General features: G+C 42.2%; 1 protein-coding gene across 1 annotated transcript in view; it reads right to left on the bottom strand.

Moving 5' to 3' along the window:
* CCDC73 (coiled-coil domain containing 73) overlaps window positions 1-20,122 on the bottom strand; it is a 144,444-nt gene that overhangs the window by 111,570 nt on the left and 12,752 nt on the right. Inside the window, exons 3-4 of the mRNA XM_019476661.2 lie at window positions 18,710-18,774; window positions 15,891-16,037 (exon numbers count right to left, since the gene is read on the bottom strand). Of these exons, the coding sequence (XP_019332206.1) occupies window positions 15,891-16,022 (132 nt within the window). The 5' untranslated portion in view covers window positions 16,023-16,037; window positions 18,710-18,774. The remainder of the gene's footprint in view (window positions 1-15,890; window positions 16,038-18,709; window positions 18,775-20,122) is intronic.

The following is a 20,122-nucleotide window of genomic DNA, read 5'->3' as shown; positions in this document are numbered from 1 at the left end:
TGTGCAAGTTGTATGTACGTGAAACTTCTATTCAAAATAACTAGAATGACACTTGCAAATCACTCTGTGTTAACAGTTGCCTGAATGATGCTGATACTCTTTAGTTTACATAATCAGAAGGTGATTTTATTTTAAGAATATCAAAGCAATTCATAAAAATATCGTATTACAGATTCTTCTTAATTCCATCTGCAATCTATTTAATTTAACTTCAAAATGAATGTGTATTTTGTATTTAAGCATTTTAATGTAAGGAAACAACCTAAGGGCAGAGCTATATTTCCAAATCTGATTTAATTTTTGGATTTAGAATTTAGGATTCCTCAGAAAAATCTACTATTACTAAACATTAACTAGAAACCTTTGTATTTTATTTTAATCTCGAAGTAGGAACTTTATAGATAACTAAAAACTTAAAACAAAATTAAATCAATACCCATTTGAAAAGTAGAGTGGAAAAAATACTTTTTAATTAATATAATATAGTCTCAAAAATGTTAATGATGGAAAGAACTGAATGAACAGGGCAATTTAGTTTTCTTTCAAATCTATATACACTTTATCTGGATTTCTGTCCTAGATCTTAAAAGAAATAATTTGAAAACTCAAGAATGTCAGCTTATACAATTACTAAAAGCTACAATTATACCAATTTACCCAAGTGACAATTTGATAAAGATTTTAATATAGCAAACTGCTAATAATTAAAAGCCTCAGGTATAATTTTATTTCCCTCATACCATCTTTGTATTTCACCCTTTCTGGATTGAAAGCTGTCAAAAAGTTATGCAAAGATTTTTAAAGTTTCTGAAGAAACTATGAAGAAATAAAAACTTTCTTACACTGAGGAAGAAAATACTTGTTATAACTTTTTTATAAGGCATCAAAGAACACAAAACCTTAAAAGTGTTTATTTTTTATTAGATGCCTTAGGACTACAAGGATTTAAGTGTTTTTACAAAAACACTATCATAACAATAAAAGAGGAGTAATTTGATGGTTTATTTACTCGTTATAACCTTTAGAAAGTGTCAAGCCTTTTTTAAAGTGTTTGCTTCAGGCTGTAGTTTTACAAGATGGGCTGTGGATTGGTCAAGCCCCCTCGATTCTTGACCCTGAACAGATTTAGGAACAGAGTACAGCTGGCTCATGTCCAAACAGCCAAAACTGCTGCTAGGTACTTTTACTATCCTTTTCAAATTCATAATCCACCTCCTACGAAATTGCACAGTCAATTTCTCATGTTGCTCAATCATATAGTTCTTACACTTTCTGATTATTTCATAGTCTGATTAGAATACCCATTGTGAACTAAATAACTAAGTACAACTTTTAACAGACACCCAGTTCAATTTCTCTGCCTTTAACATTTATGGGTAGTGTTAGAGTGTTGTTGTAGCCATGACAGTTCAGAATCATGAGAGAGGAAAGGATTTTTTAGGGTGGGATCTTTATTGGACCAACCACACATTGGTCCAATAAAAGATATCACCCTAAGAAATACTTGCTTCTCACATTTAATATTTATTCTAAAGTTAAATGGAGTTATAACTGTTAACAGTTATAACCCTCTACTTTCTACTAGCTATTCTCATTCCCTTCCCCCACCCATCTATTAACTACATCTATATTATAGGGAGTCAAATGTACTCTGTCCAAGTTTGCAGATGACACAAAGCTATGGGGAGAAGTGGACACGCCGGAGGGCAGGAAACAGCTGCAGGCAGACCTGGATAGGTTGGACAAGCGGGCAGAAAACTATAGGATGCAGTTCAACAAGGAGAAATGCAAAGTGCTGCACCTAGGGAGGAAAAATGTCCAGCACACCTACAGCCTAGGGAATAACCTGCTAGGTGGCACAGAGGTGGAAAGGGATCTTGGAGTCCTAGTGGACTCCAAGATGAACATGAGCCGGCAATGTGACGAAGCCATCAGAAAAGCCAATGGCACTTTATTGTGCATCAGCTGATGCATGACGAATAGGTCCAAGGAGGTGATACTTCCCCTCTATAGGGCGCTGGTCAGACCGCAATTGGAGTACTGCGTGCAATTCTGGGTGCCACACTTCAACAAGGAAGCGGATAACCTGGAGAGGGTCCAGAGAAGGGCAACTTGTATGGTCAAGGGCCTGCAGACCAAGCCCTACAAGGAGAGACTAGAGAAACTGGACCTTTTCAGCCTCCGCAAGAGAAGGTTGAGAGGCAACCTTGTGGCTGCCTTTAAGTTCATCACGGGGGCACAGAAGGGAATTGGTGAGTATTTATTCACCAAGGCGCCCCCGGGGGTTACAAGAAACAATGGCCACAAGCTAGCAGAGAGCAGATTTAGATTGGACATTAGGAAGAACTTCTTCACAGTTCGAGTGGCCAAGGTCTGGAACGGGCTCCCAAAGGAGGTGGTGCTCTCCCCTACCCTGGGGTCTTCAAGAAGAGGTTAGATGAGTATCTAGCTGGGGTCATCTAGACCCAGCACTCTTTCCTGCTTATGCAGGGGGTCGGACTCGATGATCTTTTGAGGTCCCTTCCGACCCTAACATCTATGAATCTATGAATCTATATTCATTCTTCTTTCAGTGTGCCCCTCCCCTTCCCGTCTCTCACCTACTGACCACCTCAATTTACATTTTGACTGACTGGCTTTCTTGCATACGTACTGGTCTGTTTTACTACTCCACCCAGGAAGAGCACAGACCATCTGCAAATGCTTCCTCAGCCTGATGAAGGATATTTGTACTCAGAAGCTTGCAAAGAAAAAATTTTCCAACTGTTTGAGTTTGTCTAATAAAAGATATTGAATTTACCCAAATAAATTTGTCTGCCAACAGTTTTACTTGAGTTTTACAGAATTTCTAGTAATTTTGTTAGGAACTTTTTTGGCATAATGATCATGCCCTTTGGGGGGGTTTTCCCTCAAAGGGATTCCCTATTCAGATGCACATTGTCAACTATATGTCTTTTTATAAAGAGTAACTGCACAAGTTATTCCAAATACAGTAGTAAGATTTACTTGGGAGAAGTGAGATAATATCTTCAAATTCTTATATTGTCTTAAATTTATTTTCCAAGCAACCTCTTATAAAATGTTCCCTTTTCTTTTTTTCATAATTCTCTTCTGGTTCTCATTAACACATTTTAATTTGCTTTATTACATTCTCTCCACCTGATCTTTTCCCCATTATATGGGCTGATAGATACAATGCTGTACTTTACTTTGACTTTAAAAACTGGTTCCCTGTCAAAACCCCTATTCACTTCTATAATACAGTGAATCATATTTTCTCTCATGCACTTCTTATGCAACTTCAATATTGCAAGACTCTTTTATGAAATCCAGAAACTTCATAATATTCTGCACAGTAAAGTTCTTTTACTTTGCTTTCCAAAGTCAGGTAACATTGGCTCATGATATTCCAAAGAGCAGCGTCCTCTAATCACACTACATATAATACACTTGAGTTGATTTGATACAATCCAGATGCAGCATGAGAACTGTTCTCCTCAGTTTTGTGTCTGTGGTGCTTTCATTCTATTTGACATTAAGTATCACTGATATTAGTTGTTATAGACTATTCCTTCCTCCTGAATTGGCTACCTATCTAAACAGGTGCCTCTAATTTGTTCTTGCCAAAATCTTACTTTTATCAATCAAAAACTATTCCACATAGCAGCTTATCCTTCCGCACAAAGACCCCTCTAGTACAAAGTTCCATGAGGCTAAATTCTTGGCCCACTACATTATTCTGATATCTTAATTCTTCTGTGAACATTAACCACTACTCTTATGAACTAAGTAGGCATTACAACACCTTTACTAACTTCTCCCAGCTGTCCTTCCTTGCCTCTCTTGACAAGGTACCTTTATCGGTTTATCAGCTTTCTTCAGATAAAACTCTCTGATACAAGTTCCTCTTGGGTAAAGGGAGCACATTCCAAAATTCAGTTCCATTGCTTCTGCTATCTCACATCTTGATTCAGAATATCAATTTTCCCCTTTCAGTGATGACATTGATGTTATTTTCAGTCTACATCACAGTTTCCCCCAGCATCCCTAACTATGTATCTGATTATAACCATTGGTACAATATTGCCTATTTATGCCACTACGTCAACTCTACCTCTGCTGAAAATCTCATCCATTTTTCTTTCCTCTTGCCTTTATTGCTGAAGCTCTAGAATTTCCCAAGTCTTCAGCTGATAAAATAACATTATGTTGTGAAGGCTTCTGTCTGCATCCTTACTGTAACAGGGTATGCTGGCCGTTTAAGGTGAGGGCTATACGCCAGGGGTGTCAAACATATAGCCCACAAGCCAAACACCACCATCCAGTCTGGTGCTGCCCGTGGCTCTGATCAGATCCACACAGGGCATAGCGCATGCCCATGGTGCAGGGCCAGTCGGCAGCTTGTAGGCACTGCATGAAGTGCAGGTCATGGACTGGCTGAAGCAGGTGCTACATGCAGCATAGTCTAGCCAGGGCAGCCACTGCATGCACCATGGCTGCTGCTCCAGCCGGACTGCACTGTATGTGTCAGGCATTCCAGCCATTCCAGGATCCACACCGCAGGCAGCATGGGTCCCAAACCAGCTGTAGTGGCCCCATAGAGCCAGATAAGTTTGACACCCCTGCTACAGGCCATGCTCAGCCTTTACCCAGTTGAACCCTGAACACAGGAATTCTGAGAAGTATAGTTTCTAGGAAGACCCTTGGAAATATAATCTGGCAGCAATACATTTTAAGAAGGGAATTTTGGGAAACCAAAAAGAACCTAGTTTTAAAATGAAGACAGCAACTAGAAAGGGAGCAAAGCACATAGGGCACAAACAGAAGTGAGTTTTCAAGCAATCTGGCCCCTGAAAATACTCTACAGCCATAACTTAATACACATGCATGGCTGCAGAGCACATTTTAAAAAGCCAATCAAGCGAAAAATTCACTCTGGTTAATTTAGGTATTACATCAAGGCACCCAAAAGCAGAGTGCCTTAGGGAACTTGTATTCCCTCCAGGGTTAATTTTTCATGTGGGCAGCTCCACATTGGCTGCTCCTGGCTGTTGAATGGCCAGAGCTAAGGTTGGGGGAAGGGGGAAATGGAACCCCCTTGCTGCAGGGGCCTGACTTAGCTCACCACAACAGTTCAGCCGGGGTAGCTAGGGTGGGGCCATGAGGTGAAAGGCCCCGTTCCCCACCCCTCACCCGTCACACCCAGCTCTGGCCAGGTTTGCCTGCAGGTTTCCCTGCAAGAGAGACTGGGAAAGGGTCGTGCTGTGCTTGGAGAGAACTCAAATTAAAATAGGTTCCTGGGTCTCTCTGATGAGCAGAGGAGAAGATAAACAGGAGGCAATCAGGAAATTTCCACATACAGAAAAGCCATGAAGAAGCAAAGTGGGAGTGGGAAAAAGAGCTGGGATCTGGATAAGACCAGCAGAGACTTGAATCAGGTTATAAGCTTAGAGAGGAGCTAGCAGGATGATGGAAGAGAAAATAGGAAGAGGACCACAAAAGATTTTGAGTGGGAACGAACTGGCAACTTCATGTTTTAAAACTGACAGACCAGGCTTCCATAAAAAAAAGAGAAAAAGCTCTCTGCACTCACCTGCATGAAGTGCAGAACAAGAGTTTTCTTAATTTAACCAGAAGGCTAAATCAAACTACTGTATCAGCTGAGAGGAAAATGAGGCACAGCTAGGTAGGAAAACTGAGGCAGTATCTCTTTCACCACAGGAGGAAATGAGAGATCTCTGGCCCTAACATGTACTAAAAACACAGTCACACCTAAATCCTCAAACAACAGCTATATCTCAGAAAACATTTCAGAATTCAGGTTAAAACTCATCTTCTTTTTAAAACCTTTCCCTAAATTTAAAATATTTTTTAAATGTTCCAAGGATTTGCTCCAGCCAATCTCAAAGATTTTCCTCTCTCAAGCCTTTCATTCAACTAGTACCATCCTCTTCTCTGTTCCTCCAATCAATCTCACTACTATGCTATAACAATCTTCTCTGCAGTTATTGCCATTTGGAATAGCTTTTCTGTGTCTATTTGCCTCATTGATGCTCCATCTCATTTTAAGTCTCAGACAAACATCTAACTTTACTCCTTTTCCTATACTTATTATGTCCTTTATTGTTAGAACATGTAACAATACAGTAGTTGTAATCTGATACATAGGTTGTACATTGTACAAAATGTTAAATAACGTTCTATTGTTATTTATAAATTTAAATGAATCTTTGGCTATCCCTTGATACAAGGATGATGTCTGTCAGGTGTTGTGTAATACTTGCTGCTTGCTCCCGAGTGACCAGCTGTCATTTTGGGAAAGTACTGACTGTACTATACTGACTGTACTAACTCACAGATAAGCAGCCGCAGCCATTGCGTATCTTGTCACGCTATTGCGGTAACTGTTGGGCACCACCTCAAACCCGGGGGGAGACCACCATATAAGGGAACGAACAGAACAATAGAAGCCAATTGGCTCACGGGGATACTGACAATTGTGTCAGTCTTATAAAACAACCAGGAATCCGGAAGAGAACACTCTGGAGTCCGAGACTAAATGAGCAGGGTGGAATCTGGCCAATTCTATCCCAGTCTCACAAACGCCCACCGATATCCAAAACCCAGGGCGACCCCTCCGTGTCCCGAACGAGTGATCTCTCCCAGGGGAGCGAATAACTGCAGTATTTGTAACAGCTGTAAGAACACTGAGCCTCACTACCAACGTGAGTACAAAAATTAAACTTTTTGCATTTCGCTTTAAGTGCCAAGGGATTCTGCCTCTGTGTTATTACCTCCTTGTTCTCGCCCAGAGCGTTTAACTCCACCGCACGCGACATGGCGACGAGGATGGGATCCCTGAGACGAGAAGGGAAAACACATGCAGACCCCTTAGTAAAGTATTGCCCGTGGGCCAACCATCAGCGGCCCCCGCCGACCGATGCAGACGGCCTCTGGGCCCACATCGCCTACCACCAGGTCGCACAAAATGGAAAGTTAAGGGGCTATTTGTCCATCCAGCCGACCAACACCCTCACACACCAGCCTGGGGCAGCCAAGGAATGGGTGGTGTCCGGGCTCAGTCCTGCTGCGCTTGGTTGCCTCCTATCATGCCCCTCTGTCCTGTATCGGCCCCCCGACGTAGTGGCGGTCAAACTTAGTTGGATTAAACCAATGGGTGGGGGTATCGATCGTGCGCCCGAAAAAGAATTCGCCCGGTGTATACAACACCTTAAGACAGGAGGAGGCTGTGATACCCCCCCCAACAAGTTCCGCTGTCCGGCTATCATCCCGGGAGGGGCCGAAAACGAAATATTAACTACCTTGAGGGAGAACCTAGAAGAGGAGGGAAAAAATTCCTCTAAGTGGGGCAGACAGAAGTGGGATAAAGGAAAAATGCTTAATGTCTTGTTTCGCCCGTTTTCCACGCTGATGAGACACGCCGCAAATCAAGCAAGTCTAATACAGACACTCACGAAGATGGCCGCCGACCATGCCGCGACCGCACCTAAAGATGGCACCGAGGTGGCAGCGCAGGGACGGGGAGAAGAAGAGGCGGGGACCATGAGTAACAAAGATCCGCCCCCCTCACCACGGGAGGCGTTCCCTGTGGCATCAGCCCCTCCCCTCGAGGCGGAAATCCCGCCCCCCTACCCAGACGCTTTATGCCCACCAAAATATCCACTCGGGGATCACGAGAATCTAGACTTCGATATGGTTGCTCCCCCCCATACACGCTAACCCGATTGCCATCACTAAGGCGGTAATAGACCAAGCGGGAACCCAGACGAACACTACCACGTATCGTTCCTGCTCAAGGGGGGAACTACAAGACCTAGCAAAGGACACCAAAATTCAGCCAGGCCTGAAACCATCGCCGTCTGGCTAGGACGATTATTGCTAGAACATGGGTCAGAATCAGTTGATTATGAGGAGTGCGCGGCGCTTATGCGTCAGCCGGCTTGGAGCGGGGGGGCGTGTGTCGACACGGACAAGCTGTTCCATACCCTTGCCGGTGGCCACCATCCCGGCGCTTATGGTCCGCGCCCACGCGTGGCACCAAACCCGCCCCTCACACCCGCACCTACCCAGCTTCTCTACGCCATAGCGGGAACTAGCTACTTGACCTGGGACGCCTCCCGCAGACCCTTAAACCTTACGCATCAAGAATCACACAGCGCCTGGCCTCCCCGCTATTGCAGAGACCCAGCAAACGTTCCGGTGTCTTCTTCGTCTATAGAGTTGTGTGTGGAACTATACAGAGGTCCCAATACCCCCATGTTCCGGCTTCTATTAAGCCCATTGATTGGAGAACCCCTCGGAAATGTTTTAAGCTCCCTAGGAAAACTGACGAGCGCCCAGCAAGGACCACACACGCAAAAGGTTGCTGCTGCCACAACACAATGGTCGAATACGCCAGACAAACCCCGCAAACCTCGAGACCCGGGACCGCTGGAGTGATCTCCGGAAGAACGAGCCATGTTTGGGTTCCTTCTCAACAAAAGCGGCCTGACTAAGGCACAGATCCACCATCTGGGGGACGTGGCCCAACGGGCCTTGGCGGAGAGACTAGGCTTTACGTTCCGGTCAGGGGGTGCCCAAGAAGTAAAAAACGAGTAGCGGCCGCCGAGATGGGCTACGCCGGCCGCGACCCCACAGATGACCGCCCATACGCTACCTTTGATGTAAGTGCAACTTCTTCTTCTCGCGCTATCCCCGTTTGGTTTCTCCTAGACACGGGCGCACAAGTTAACATGCTACGCCGTTGGTGTCAGAAGTGGGACACAAGGTTGGGGGGATTACTGGTGAGTTGTAAGGTGGCTGAGGAGTCCAATCCATGCTTTGCAAGTTTTTTCCACAGATATGACAAGTGGTGTTTTTTTGTTTGTTTGGTTTTTTGGTTTTTTTTGGGGGGGGAGCACAACTGTTGACCAGGATGTTGTGCACTTTCCTTCCTCCTCTACCATTTCTCAGCTTCCTGATCAAGACAGTTCTCTTTGAAGTGGACTGTAGCTTGATGTATGGTGCAGCACCACTGAGCTCTGTTACCAGCCAGCACTTCTTAATTTGTAGGGTTGATGCCACCCTTCTTAAGGTATGCTTTTAAGGTGCCCTTGTAATACTTCCTCTGTCCTCCATGGGTCTTCTTACCATGACTAAGTTGAGAGAAGAGGACTTGCTTCGGAAGATGAGTGTCAGCCATCTACACACAGTGGCCACCCCATGGAGTTAATGTTTCATGATCTTTGCTTCAATGCTGGTTATGTTAGCTGCAGAGAGGATGCTGGCATTGGTGCAATGGTCTTTCCATCTAATGCAAAGGATCTTCCTGAGGCAACGCTGATGGAACCATTCCAGGCACTTAAGATGGCTTCAATATGTCACTTACATCTCATACCCATATGGAAGCATGGGGATAATCACTGCATTGTAGACCACTATTTTAGTTTGCATTTGCATATCTCAGTCAGCAAAGACACAGTGAAGCAGCTTTCCAAATTCTATATTGGCACAGTGAATCCTATGTTCATTTTTTTATCAAGACTGGCTAACTGAGAGAGGTGACTGCCCAGGTATGAACTTCTTCATTAACTCATATTTTGATGAGAAGTTGGTGAAATTTTTGCACTAGTGCTGTACCACCAGCTTTGAAGATCTCTGTGGGGATGCCATCTGGGCCTGGCACCTTATTGTTCTTGGTCTGAGTGATGGCATGCCAGACTTCCTTCAAGGGTGGGGGATCAGCAAGAGGTTCTATTACTGGGTGTTGAGGGATGGACTTGATGTTGGCAACTGAGACCTCAGGTTCATGGTTGAGAAGAGTCTTGAAGTGCTCCTTCCAGTGTTGCTTGATGAATGCATTGTCCGTGAGAAGGGTGGAGCCAATCTGGGATTGCAAGGGGGTTGGGCCACTGGCCCATGAAACATGGCTTTTATTGCTTGAAAAAAGTTTCATGTCATGTTGGTCAGCTCAACTTTGGATCTCCATGGCCTTCACTTACCACCACTGATTCTTGATGTCACCACTGGTTCTTGATTTAAATGTGTATATGGATATAGGGTATTTTAGATAGTAAAGGGACAGGTGTCCAATTTAGGCCTGTCCCTTTTGGGAGAATTATAACTCTACCCATAAACTACCATATTTTCTTGCACTTACCCTGCACTTTTACCCCAAGCCAGGTGGCAGAAATGGGGGTTGCATAATATGTGAGAAATATGGATCCCTGTAGATCTGGAAATTTGGCAGTGGGGGAGCAATAGCAATGTTTATTTCCATGTAGTTCTGGGACCACCAGTCCCCATTGCCAAATCTCCAGACATGTGGGAATCCCTCCTGGCCAGATGACATGGCCCCATACACCAGATCGCACTGGTACATACAGTCAGACTCAGTGTGGGGTCAGACCTGGAGCATGGTATTGGACCTGGTATGCAACCACAGACCCAATGCACAGGCCTGGCTCTGGACCCAGTGTACCAGATTAGTTTGTGGGCCCCACTCAGTGTGCAGGACTGGCAGCAGGCTTGGCTCCCTAGCTGCTGATATTAAGGTACTACAAGGAATTATTTTTTTTATGCTGCTTTTCAAAAATGAGGTGTGTATTATACACCAGGCCATGTTATTTGCAAAAAAATATGGCATTATCTTTTCAATTACTGTTAATTTTTTATCAAATGTATATGCTTTGTTTATACTAATTATTCATCCTGGTAATAATATTAAAAAAGTATATATTAAAGTTGAGTTCTACATTAATTGGGATTCTTGAATTATTGGCACTTGTCACAATCAGCATGCAACATATCTTGAATTCTTCACTGTATAGTGTATCGTAAGATCATAGACTCATAGAAAGTTAGGGTTGGAACATTTAATTACATTAAAAAGAGGTGTCAAAAGGAAGCCTGTGGAAAACAAAACCCAACATGCAATCAGGTAATTAAAAACTGTATGATAATCATTACACAAAATGGGACCAAAATAATGTTTATGGCCAACCTTGACACCAGAATTTATTAACTTCAGAGTCATCTGTATTCAAACTCAATTTTCTTTAAAACTGGTTTCTTTCTTTGGATATAATTTTCTAAGTACGGTAAAGGAAACTTACTTTTGAGTCAGCTTTGAAAAAGGCAGAGAAACAATATTTTTTTCCGAAAAGGTATGTATTTTAGAAGATTTTGGCATTCAGCTAGTCACCACTTCTATTGCTCCAATGGCTACCAATCAAATACTCCCTATCCTCTATATTAGAGTATATCCCTATTCAGGTAAAGTGTGAAGAATGTGCTTAGCCCCTTATGTGTAAAGTATTTTCTTGATTTGAAATATTTTCCTGAAGGAGGGCCATGATACATAATGATTTAGCAAACATGATTTATAGTCTTTATTTATGTTATCATCTTAAATTTTACTTCACTTTTCAGGTATTGATTATAGTTGTGTTCAGTAACTTCAGTGTTAACATCATGTCAAGACTACATATAATACAATATTTTATCCCCCCACCTTGGAAGAGCATCTCACATTGCTCAACATAATGTCTCCATCTGATCACTAAGGAGCACTGACAGATTTTGGATGACATCTTGTCTATAATACTCCAATGAAGGATTATTTGAATGGCTCTGAGTTTGAACAGTAGGAGAATTAAAGTGGCAAAAAAGACTAAGCAAACCCTCAGTTTGCTCTCAGAGTGAGCTTTTGATACTATATCAATGTCTGATGAGCTAGATTTTCACTACTCACTAGCTCTGCTTAGCTTATAACCTCATCTTCAGAGCAGGGGCAAACATTTATTTTGATCATTTAGTATTTGTACAAACAGAAGCTCCAGCCAACAAGAAACCCACCATATTAGTTTTTTTACCCGCATAATAAGAGCTCACAGTTTAAACAAACAAGCCATAGAGTGGGATGAGGCATAAAAGCAGAGAAATGAAATTATTTGTTTAAAATCAGTCTATTAGAAGTCAAACTGAGACTAGAACTCAAGTCTTCTGACTCCTGGTCTAGTGTTCTTTCCACTTGACCACACTGCCTCTGGACAAATACACAGTAAAAAGTAAAAAATCCCATGGAGAGTGAAGAAATAATTCATTCTTCTCTCAAAACAAGAATAGTACTGTAATTCTTTACTCTATTCATTTTCTGGTCTGTTCCCTGCATAATACAGTGATGCACCACTCCTAGGTAAATTTACAATATACCAGTCATCTGATGGAGTTAAGATTTGTAACAGATTCATAACTAAAATCACAGGACCTTTTTGTACCATTGGTTATTAATTAAAATGCCAATTTATCTAAAGGCACAATTCTCCCTGAAAATCAGAAGTGGTAGATTATGCCCTGCCGTTATCTATTATCTTGGTATTTCAAAATATTAATACTTAAATGCATCCTTAATAACTAAGTTCTACTGGGTTAATGGTGGAAGTGGGCTACACTGTAGCTCCTTTTATCTTTCAGGTTCCCCCACACAACCCCAGCTGCTAATTGGTGGAGGGGCCCCAGTTGTGGCTCGCTCCTGATTGTCAAGGAAGTGAAAACCACGGTTTTGAACATGGTGCCATTTGTGCCTCCCCACCAGTCAGCAGCAAGCAGCGGGGCCCTTGGGGCCCCTTGGCCAATTAGCGTCTGGAAGGCAGAAATAGCACCACGTTTAAAAATGTGGTTTTTGCTTCTCTGCTGATCAGGAGTAAGCTACAAGTGGGGTCCCTCCGCCAATAAGCAGCAGGAGAGTGCACAGGGCAACCTGCAAAATTAAAGGAGCAGTAGTGCAGCCCAGTTCTGCTGTGAATCTAGTAAGGCCCTATTAATAACCATACAGTATAGAATGTATTGATAGAACAAACACCACACATACAAGTAGATGTATACTCTTACAAGTTGTTAGAAGTTTCTAACATTTTTCCTCTATAAATTGTTATTAAGAGCAATGTGAAACCATTTTTGGATGATGGAGGAGATTAATGTTTTGGATACTTAGGCTCCTACCAGATATGACATTTAAGACACAATAAGTCTGTTAATTGCATCTTAAGTTGTAAACAGGAAAACACTTTCAGGCAATTAATGGTGCCACAAAAAGGGAAGCCAGCCACAAAAAAAAATTATACAAAAAATATGTATTATTTTTGTGGCTTTTTTCCACTGCTTATTGGGAGTGGGTCTAGATTATGCCTTGGGGTCCCCTGGGTTCGGCTGACTAAGGGAGACCACTACTTGTGCTTCTGACTGAGGGAAGCACCCCAAGTTCTTGAAGTGAATCAAGTACCCTCGAGCGCTACTAGGCCTGTGTTTCCTAGGGTGCACAGAGCCAGAATCAAGCTCAGCCCTGGGTGGTGGCAGTGGAACCCCCAGGCTAGTGAGTGTGCTACAGGAAGGGGGTTGGCCAGACATGAGGCACCCCCAGGGAGGCACTCGGAGCCTGGAAGGTGGTCAGGCACAGTGAAGTGGGTTGCTCAACACAGGAGTGCCCCCTACTGGCCCACCACAAGCACCAAAAAGTAAAACCTTGAGTCTTTTTCCTTAGATTTTATACAGCAGTCAATACAGATTTTTAAAAGTATTATTCTATTTAACTTTTAAAATAGATCAAAACAAAAGTAAAATAAACATTATCAAGACCAATATACTTTTTGTATATTGTCTATATTATACTTCTTTCAAACAGCTCAAAAATATCATATAATTTAAGTAATTTTCTGCCTTTCATAGAGGCAAAAAAGCTCACTAAGCTGAGAAAAAAAATCAACAAGTATATGCTGGAGTCATTTGCAGTACAGCTGAAAAAACATGAATGAGGTTTGTTGGTCTTTAAGATCTTTTATCTTTTATCAAGAAACAGCTATAGTACTTGAAGATGAATCCCCCTATTTATTTTTTGTAAATCACAAAATATTCATATCTTAACACTTAGTAGTGCTAACAATTTTCCTAAAGCAAGGACTGGCAACTTTTCAGAACCAGCACCTGGAACAACCTGGCTCAGGTCTGAAGTAGGCTAGTCTTTTGATGCAGCAGCTTTTCCCTGCCAATATTTCTCCCTACCATCCAGCTGTGGCATGGGCATAGCTCCTCCCTTCCCAGTCCCAGCATAGGCAAAGCCCCTGCTACTGGAATACAACCAAAGCCCCCACATTTCTCAAGCCAGATCCAGTGGCCCTGAGAGCTGGATCTACCCTGCAGGCCATCTTGCCAGCCCTTACCCTAATGTAATAGTTTGAATTTGTCCTTTACCCCCCAGTATTTATGGATGATCAAATGAAAAATATTTGTAATTGTCGACGTAACAACTAGCTCTTTGCTTTACAATTAAACAAACACAATAAAAAGTAAAAATTGAAAATAGGCAACTTTTTTCCTTAACTTGGTAACTGACTGTGTTATTAGGAATAAACAAACACATAACAGCCATACCATTGTCAGTAGGTGTAGCTACTAAACAAGTACTAAATAATTGTGCAGTAACCACTGCACAGTAGTGTCTCATTTAGCCACACCCACTGACAATGATAGTGCTAATACAAGTACTAAATAAATGCACAGTAAATGGAGTTACTGCGCAGTATCACTGGGGAACGTCTTTTGTGACGCTACTGCTCAGTAGCCTAATAATACTGTGCAGTAGCATATTAGCACTTTCCATACCATGACATGCTGCTGCACAGTATTATTCAGCTAATGGGATCTTAATAGTAGTAGCTTGTGTAGACCCACCCATTGTACACCGATAAGAACTGAACTGTGCAAACTCTAAAGAAGAATATACACTACAAAAGCACATACCACTACCTTCCATGACATTTAGGACACAAGATGCAGATGTGTGTCACAACCCAAAGGTGTGATTTTTTGTTTGTGTGCGCGCTTCAGCACCTCTAAATTATTTCCCGCCAATTTGTCGCTTTCTTTGCATGGTAGAGTTCTCTGCTGCAAGAGAGAACTCTGGTGCAACGGGGATTTCCCGCCAAATTACAGCTTCTTTGCAGGGTGCATTTCTTTTGCATCATAGTGATACACGCTGCAAAGGAGTTCCCGCCATTTGTATTAGGATTCGCGCCACATTATTGGCCAATTCCTAATGTAGGCACACGTGGCGGCTAGCGATTGGCTTGCTAGCCGTACAAAAAGCTTGGGTAGTTTCCGCCCAAGCCGGAGGAGGGAGGACAAGAGAGATTCTGTGTGAAGTTCTCCAAGCGCTGCGGACCCTCGCGGACCCAACGCGCCTCCCCTAAGCAGGCAATAGAGGCAATAGAACCGAGCCTACGGAGCTTTCGCTTCTAGCCTCTCCCCGTCGCCAAGCGCAATCCTAGACGTATCCCTTTCCTGTAACTTCAGACCCGCGGAGCCTAAGTAACTCCAGGGAAACTTTTTTAACCTAACCGAACCGGACCCGCTGAGCCCGAACAACTCCATGGGAGCAATCGATTTGTCGTGTTCCTCTGGCGAGGATCCAAGCGGGAGCTGTGCCTGGAAACCTGTCCAGCCTACACCAATACCATCTTTTGGTGTAAGTAAACAATCTTTTCAATCAACCATTACGCCTCCATAACTAATTCTAACTCACGTGCGCTAAACCGCCCCATGGTTCTCTCCAGCCCAGTGTGCCCAGGCTGCTGGCCACAGCCCGTGTGCAACGAAGACGGGCCCGGCTCGCCCCCGGCTCGCACATGATGACAGGAATGAGATCAGAATCACCGCCACACATAGCGACAAAGGTGGGATCGGGGCGCGGCCCGCACAATGTGAACATTTTTTGTATGAACTTTGGTTATTACTTTTTGTAGAAGAGTATGAATTCCTATAATAACTTTTTATAATAATGAAAAAACAAAAGTAACACAAGGGAAACAATCTTAAAACAATGTAAGCACACTTACCCTTCTTATACGCAATTCTTCTACTGCCTCCAGTAAACTTGTTTTAAAATCTAGTAGCTGAATAGAAAACAATGTTTCTGAAGAACTTTGAAAAGTATAATCAGGTTTCTTTGTCTTGAAGTCTTTATCCATGTTTAAAATTTATATCTGCAAAATTAACATCATCTCATCAGCTTTAATCTTTATGGAGCACTCTCTCAAAACTTGAAAATATTCAAAATAAAAAATAATAGATAGTGTACTTTAGCCATTTGTGAACTGATTAGATTAGGCACCAGTTTTTAATTAAACAAAAACTGAAATCCTCTTTAAAGTTAGTGTGGTTAAATGAGGATTTTTTATTTATTCATGTGCATGATAGAACTTGACATTTTAGTGGTTTGGGTAGGGAGGTTTTGTTCTTTTTTTATGTTTCTAACAATTGAACTGTTACTAAAATCAAACTAGCATGGGTAGGCTGTAACTGCTATTTCCAACTATGAACAATAGTAATATATTCTAAAACCCAAGACTTCAAAAAAGCATATGTCAGGTCTCAAAACAATTATGATTTCTTTTAATGAATACATGTGGGATTATTTTAATATATCTTCTTGTTTCTGGACCTTTAGGAGATGCTTGGTTTTTCAAAATTTTCTCCATAGTCATGATTGCTATCAACTTTGGAAGTAACATAAAAGTGACTCGGTAAGGAACATTAGCTCACAGTAGGCTCTGTGCTACTGTGGCTAGCTTGCTATGGATACCTGAGCTAGCTACTTTACAATGAACTCAGATAGCTCAACATTATACAGTAGTCACAGAAGTGGCTGCAGGGTAGATATACTTCAACTTTCTTTAAAGTAAAAGTGAGATTTTTTTCATGATTGCTTGACTTCAGGCACTGGAACTTTAAATATCATAGTTATCATGAAACATAATAGAATTAGAAGGTTGGAGACACAAATAGTAGCTGCAGATGCTGAGATGTGATATAGTAGTGGTACCTGTCTTCTTTCAGATTTTATCTGAAAGTAGTGGTACCTGTCTTCTTTCTAGATTTTATCTACCTAGCCGTTTACTAGCTTTACTCCATTACACATAGGCATATGCATAAGGAGTTGTGGTTGCTTGCCTTAGGTAGAATACTGATGCCTGTTATAGTAAAGGTAGAGCATTTGGTTTTGAGATTGGTGACGGCAGGTTACAGCACTTTCCTCAGTTTAGCTGTTTTTTTATTTTTGGAACTCCTAGTGGACTCCAAGATGAACATGAGTCGGCAGTGTGACGAAGCCATCAGAAAAGCTAATGGCACTTTATCGTGCATCAGCAGATGCATGACGAATAGATCCAAAGAGGTGATACTTCCCCTCTATCGGGCGCTGGTCAGACCGCAGTTGGAGTACTGCGTGCAATTCTGGGCACCGCACTTCAAGAGGGATGCGGATAACCTGGAGAGGGTCCAGAGAAGGGCCACTCGTATGGTTAAGGGCCTGCAGACCAAGCCCTACGAGGAGAGACTAGAGAACCTGGACCTTTTCAGCCTCTGCAAGAGAAGGTTGAGAGGTGACCTTGTGGCTGCCTATAAGTTCATCACGGGGGCACAGAAGGGAATTGGTGAGGTTTTATTCACCAAGGTGCCCCTGGGGGTTACAAGAAATAATGGCCACAAGCTAGCAGAGAGCAGATTTAGACTGGACATTAGGAAGAACTTCTTCACAGTTCGAGTGGCCAAGGTCTGGAACGGGCTCCCAAGGGAGGTGGTACTCTCCCCTGCCCTGGGGGTCTTCAAGAGGAGGTTGGATATGCATCTAGTTGGGGTCATCTAGACCCAGCACTCTTTCCTGCCTATGCAGGGGGTCAGACTCGATAATCTATTGAGGTCCCTTCTGACCCTAACATCTATGAATCTATGAACTCTAGTAATTGCACATACAGCAGCTGTGCTTTTTTTTTTCCTTTTGGAAAGATATTTCTGAACTTAAGAAACTAAGTAGTCTGCAGTTTAGAATAGCTGGATAGTTCAGAATAGTGGGAGTTAGGCTGTTTCTGCCTTACCTGGGAGGCATTTTGAGGGAATGGGGCCATCACACAGCATAGAATCAGGGCTTAAGGTCTTGTTCACTGTTGGCTAAACCCAAAAATGGACAAAGCCTAAGTTGTTTGGGACCCTAATAGTAGATTGATTCTCTTCCCAGTTACACCACTGCAAACCAGAAGTAATTCAATGAAATCATGTTACACTCATGTTAAAAATAGAATTGAGCCCATTATTGTTTTCTGTCTTATATAGAGCCAAACTTCTTGTCAGCAAATAATAAATCATGAAGAAGAAAAGCTAATTAAACTCCCACACCATTAACAAAAGATTTAAGTAGAATGAGACAACCAAATTATCAGGGAATAGAGACTGAAATCTGGTTACAAAATTTGGGTTCAAGCATGTCTCCATATTAAATGTTAACTGGCTGCTTGAATGCACCAATATATTTATTGTAAATTTAACCAATCTGCACATGTAAACATGAGCATGCAGTTAAGCATGCATTTTGGACACAAAGTACATGCTTCATTTGCTGAAACTGAAATATACCAGTAGCAGAATTCAGAACAGAGACACTTAGCCAAATCTCCCACTGAATTCAATTAAGCAGGCCCCCAATAACAGATAAAATAATTCTTTCTTTCTATTACTTGAAAAAAACTAAGTTTTCTAAGTTCTGGGTTTGCCCTATTGCTACAAGTTACACTACTAATACATAAAGTAACACTAGATACGCAGCTTTCGCAACAAACTGAGATTTAGGGAGGTCATCAAAAGTTGTAAAACTAATACTGACCTTAATCTAATGTATCAGTAGGTAAGAAACTATTCAGTTTGCCTTCAGTCATACAATTTCCTGATCTGAAAGGCAAGATTTAAAAGTATAAAGTTAAATGACGAGACCTGGCACATGGTCTAATTTTGCTGCTACAGACCCATACTGCTAAAAGTATTGGGATCCCATACTGCTAAAACTTTGGGATCCCATCTGCTTTATGCAAAAGGGTGTTAATTCAAAAAAAGAGTACCTTGGCACTATATGATGTGTTTTGGGATAAATCAGTTCTTGTGAAAAAAAAATGTATTCAAAGTAATACACTAATTTAGGGCTGAATCCTGAAAAGGAGATTATATAAAAGTAACTTTAATTATTGAAGTATTCCTATTGAAGTCACTAGCTAATTACAAGGGTTAGTCTTAGCAGGATTAGGTTTGTATTCACTTTTATCAAAAAAAACTTGGGAATTATTTTCTTTGTGAAATTTTAAGATAATGTTTTGAGATCATGTTTTAAGATAAGATATTGGAGAAATAGGCACAGGTATCTAGCATGTTTCCTCTACATCACTTATTCTCACCATCCCTCCATCCAACTTTCTCTAGAATACTCCAACACCAGCATCTCCTTTTTAGACACAATGATCAGTATCCAGAATGGTAAAATACAGACCACATTATACAAGAAACCCACAGACCAACATACGTATCTGCACAGAACCAACAATCACCCTAAACACACCAAAAAAGCTGTGATATACAGCCAAGCCCTCAGATACCACCGCATTTACACTGAGGAGAGCACCCGGGATTCCCACCTCACCAATCTTAAAACGGCTTTCACCCAACAAGGACACTCCTCCAGAGAGATAGATCGCACATGTGAAAGAGCCAACCAGATACCATATGAAGAACTGCTGCAGTACAGAAAAAAACCCCCACAAATCGCACACCGCTGGGTATGACATATCACCCCTCCCTTGAAACTGTACGAAAAATCCTCAAACAACTGCAACCCATACTAGAAAGAGACCCTATTCTTAAAAAGATCTTCCCAGAGCCACCCATCCTAGCCTTCAAACAAGCACCAAACCTTGCCAACCTCATCACCAGAAGCAAACTTCCTCAAGCCCAGAACACACCAAAAGGATCCAGACCATGCCATGACAAGAAATGCAAAACCTGCCAACACATCTCCACCACCCCCACTATTACTACACCCCGCAACAGAGCCATCAGCATCCCAGGATCTTACAGCTGCACCTCCAGAAATGTAATATACCTCATCCAATGCACCAAATGTCCTGATGGAAAATATGTAGGAGAGACCAAACAACAAATGCGCACCAGAATGAATGCACACCAGAAATCTATCAAAGACAGAAATACCCAATTACCTGTGGGGGCACATTTCTCACAGGAGGGCCACTCT

The sequence above is a fragment of the Alligator mississippiensis genome, chromosome 2, assembly GCF_030867095.1.
Source record: "Alligator mississippiensis isolate rAllMis1 chromosome 2, rAllMis1, whole genome shotgun sequence".
Taxonomy (NCBI): domain Eukaryota; kingdom Metazoa; phylum Chordata; order Crocodylia; family Alligatoridae; genus Alligator; species Alligator mississippiensis.
Note: the sequence above shows the minus strand (reverse complement) of the source record. Positions and strands in the feature narration are given on the sequence as shown.